The following is a 3,474-nucleotide window of genomic DNA, read 5'->3' as shown; positions in this document are numbered from 1 at the left end:
TTTTTGAGACAGAGCCTCAAGCTATCCCCCTGGGTAGAGTGCCATGGCATCACGCTCACAGCAACCTCCAACTCCTGGGCTCAAGTGAGTCTCCTGCCTCTGCCTCCCAAGTAGCTGGGACTACAGGCGCTTGCCACAACGCCTAGCCATTTTTTGGTTGCAGCCATCGTTGTTTGGCGGGCCCGGGCTGGGGATTTGAATCTGCCACCTTAGGTGTATGTGGCTGGTGCCTTAGCCACTTGAGCCACAGGTGCCGAGCCAGTGCTAGGATTATTGGCATGAGCCATTGCACCCAGCCTGTTTATACCTTTTAATTCCAAATTTATGACTAGCGATGACCCTGAACAGTGTATGTTAGTTGAAAGGCCAAAATGGACACTTGTAGGGACACCACATGCTAGATGGGGAGAATGCTACTGAGTCCTGTGGCTTTTAGTGCCCTGGGTGTGATAATAGAGTGATTCTTGGCTTCAGCACTGCCCCCAGAAATGCAGTCCTTTCCTGAGTCCTGGAAAATGGACATGGAGAAAATACTTAGTCTATATCCTGTGACCTTGCAGCTCCCTAGCTTGTTCACTCAGGAGAGATAGAAATAGCTGTTATATCTCCCAGCAAGGCTTGAGGTCCTGTGGGGAAACCTTTTTCATCCAAGGCTGTGTCATCCATCAGATGCTCTTTTGGGAAAGGGGTGGCTCAGCCTCTGGGGTTTCAAATGTCCTGATTAGACTACCAAGCCTTGGAGCAGGTAGTCTGCTGGTGTACCCATTAGCCAGGGTCTGTTGTGGTTTGTGTCTGGCATTGTGCCTTGAGGGCTTTCTAGTTTTGCAGCCCTGCCAACTCCTATTCTATCAAACTCAGTCTGATGCACAGTAGTTAGTGAACCCTGTGTTAAGATGTTGTAAGTCACTGGCTTCTAGAACACTCCTGGATAGAAGTGTGAGCACCATTTTTGAAGATAAACAGGGCCAACGCTGAGTCACAGTTGTTCCTCCTCGTGAAAACTCAGTTCTGATATCCGCTCCTCTACCCTAGGTGCCCAGAGCCCACCTTCATGCAGTGTGGCTGTGACATTTGGTGTTTCATGTTGCAGGTTTGGCATGAGTGAGCTTGCTCACCTGTGTGAACAAGTGCCCACCATGACAGATTCAGAGGGCGAACAATGGGAGAAGGAGGATGAGAATTGTGAAAGCAGGGCAGAGAATTTCCAAGAACTCTTGAGGTCAGTGTGGGTAGATGAAGAGGAGGAAGGAGAGATGTTGAAATCTAACAGCCACAAAGAAGACAGAGAAAAGGTAAATGAAGCAGAAATGGAAGAAATTTATGAATTTGCAGCTACTCAGCGAAAGCTGCTCCAGGGGTCAAGAATACCAGATGATAATGAGGACACTGACCACCATAAGGAAGACAGACCACCTTCTGGGCATGTCCTAGCAAGTGTCCAGGTTAATGAACAGTGGGAAAAGGCAGAGAACATGGAGTCTTCTGAGCCAGGAAGAGATGAGGACCCAACCAATGGGGAAAATATGCGAGAGCAAGTTCTCTGGCCACTCCAAAGTCACCCTTCAGACAGGGAGGGGGGTGCAGAGATCCATGAGCAAGAGGCACCCAGGAAGGCCCAGGGTCATTCCAGGTCCTGCAGTCTTTCTGTGAGCCACTCCATTCCACACTTGGAGGATACCTGTGATCAGAAGCAGCTTTTTTCGTCTACTCTAGGAGAATTCTCTGAGTTGTCCCAGATAACACGTGATTCCAAGGAACAGAGTGGCTCTGTCAGGGAGAGGGGCGTGGAGATTCTTCATGGCCCTGCTGCCCAGCAGGTGCCCCTGGCATACTTGCGTGGCTACGTGTTGCAGCCACCCCAGGGTGGGAGTCCCAGCCAGTCCCCTCTTCACCCTCATCACACAAGTGGGTTGTCCCCATCAATACCGCAGTTGCATGGTGGTCTCTCCCAGCTGGCCACCCCAAACTCACTGTCTCCAGCTGGGCTGTCAAAGCTGAAAAGGGACAGTAATATGCTTACATTATTTAAAGAGCCAGGCCACCAGAAAGGCAAAGAATGTAGTTCTGTACTGGAACCCAAAAGTAAGGGGGTCCTGATTTCCCCAGAAAAGTCTCTGTCCATTGACCTAACCCAAACAAAACCTGATCATCTGAGTCCCAGATCTCAGAATTCTCTATCCAGTGTGAACAAAGAAGATGAGATTATCCTTTTGTTGGATTCAGATGAAGAGCTGGAGCTAGAACAAACGAAAATAAAGTCAGTTTCTGGTGATCTTCCAGAAGAAAGGAAAATTCTAGACATTAGTCTCAAGTCCTCTGAGTTGTTTTCTGTCATTGATGTTGATACAGATCAGGAACATTCCCAAAGCCCACCAAGAAGAGAAGCTGAGCTACAGCAGAAAAAGGAGGAGGGGCAGTTGGAGAAGAGGGGCTCTGTGGGCAGCAGAGGGACCCCCTGGCTGTTCTGTGACCGTGAGAGCAGCCCTGACGAGGATAACACTATGGACACCTCCTGGCTGGTACCTGCCACCCCTCTGGCCAGCAGAAGCTGCAACTCTTCATCCCAGACTCAGATCACCAGCCTCAGGACCAGGATAGCAGTGGATGAGATGACTCGGCACACGGCTGCAGCCTCATCAGAAAATAGGGAAGTGAAGGAAGCTACACAGGAACTGTCAGTGATCATGCCCCAGACACTGTCATCATGCCGTGTCCCCAGCACTCTAGGAACTTCTCACAGCAGAAGGCCAGTCCACAGAAGCTTCCCTTGTCCCCACCTCAGGCGCCATAAGGTCTCTCCTCATGTCCATTTCACCGAGCAGTTACCGAGATACTCACAGCCTGGGCTGAGGCTTCCAAAGCAGGCAACTGCTAGTGAAGTGGTGGAGGTCAAGGACAGTGAAGATGAGCAGGAGATGGCCTTCTACCAGCCACACAGCAGCCCCCTACTGGATAGTGACCCCCTAGTTGCTACTGATGACTGCTGCTGGCCAGTGGAGCCCCTTTCACCAATTCCAATCGACCATGTAAACCTTGAGCGAACTGGCCCCCTGAGCACGAGTAGTCCCAGTAATAGGGTGAGGGATGCCTTGGACAGGAGTGACAGCCACTCACCTGGGCTCCTGTGTACCACCCCCATCCGAGGAAGCTGTGCTACACAAAGAAGATCTCTAGACAAATCCTCCCGGGCCGACTCCCCAGGCAGCAGCAGGCTGAGCTTTTTGAATTCAACTCTGTGGGCTGACTGGGATGGAGAAGAGCAGAAGTCTCCAGAAACTCTTCCTCTGGCCAAGACACCAAGTGTTGATCCAGCTCAGAAGTCTAAAGAGTCAGGTACACCCAGTGAGTAGCCAGGAGGGTGGAGGAGAGGGAGGGCTACTGTTTTTGTTTGTTTGTTTTTAAGCTACAGGTCTTGCTGTGTTGCTCAGGCTGAACTCAAACTCCTGATTCAAGACATCTTCCTGGCTCGGCGCC

The 3,474-nt window shown here is 50.9% G+C and overlaps 1 protein-coding gene across 3 annotated transcripts in view; it reads left to right on the top strand.

Annotated features, from left to right (window-relative positions):
• SLX4 (SLX4 structure-specific endonuclease subunit) overlaps positions 1-3,474 on the top strand; it is a 23,904-nt gene that overhangs the window by 13,281 nt on the left and 7,149 nt on the right. For 2 of the 3 annotated variants that reach the window (XM_023513849.1, XM_023513850.1), the window contains one exon: positions 1,091-3,342. In XM_023513849.1, coding sequence (XP_023369617.1) covers positions 1,091-3,342 — 2,252 coding nt within the window. The remainder of the gene's footprint in view (positions 1-1,090; positions 3,343-3,474) is intronic. The other variant, XM_023513848.1, reaches the window with a different exon arrangement.

The sequence above is a fragment of the Otolemur garnettii genome, unplaced genomic scaffold (assembly GCF_000181295.1).
Source record: "Otolemur garnettii isolate 467f Iridium unplaced genomic scaffold, OtoGar3 scaffold00044, whole genome shotgun sequence".
In the NCBI taxonomy this organism is placed as follows: Eukaryota; Metazoa; Chordata; class Mammalia; order Primates; family Galagidae; genus Otolemur; species Otolemur garnettii.
The sequence above is the reverse complement of the archived record's forward strand: the minus strand, read 5'-3'. Positions and strand labels throughout refer to the sequence as shown.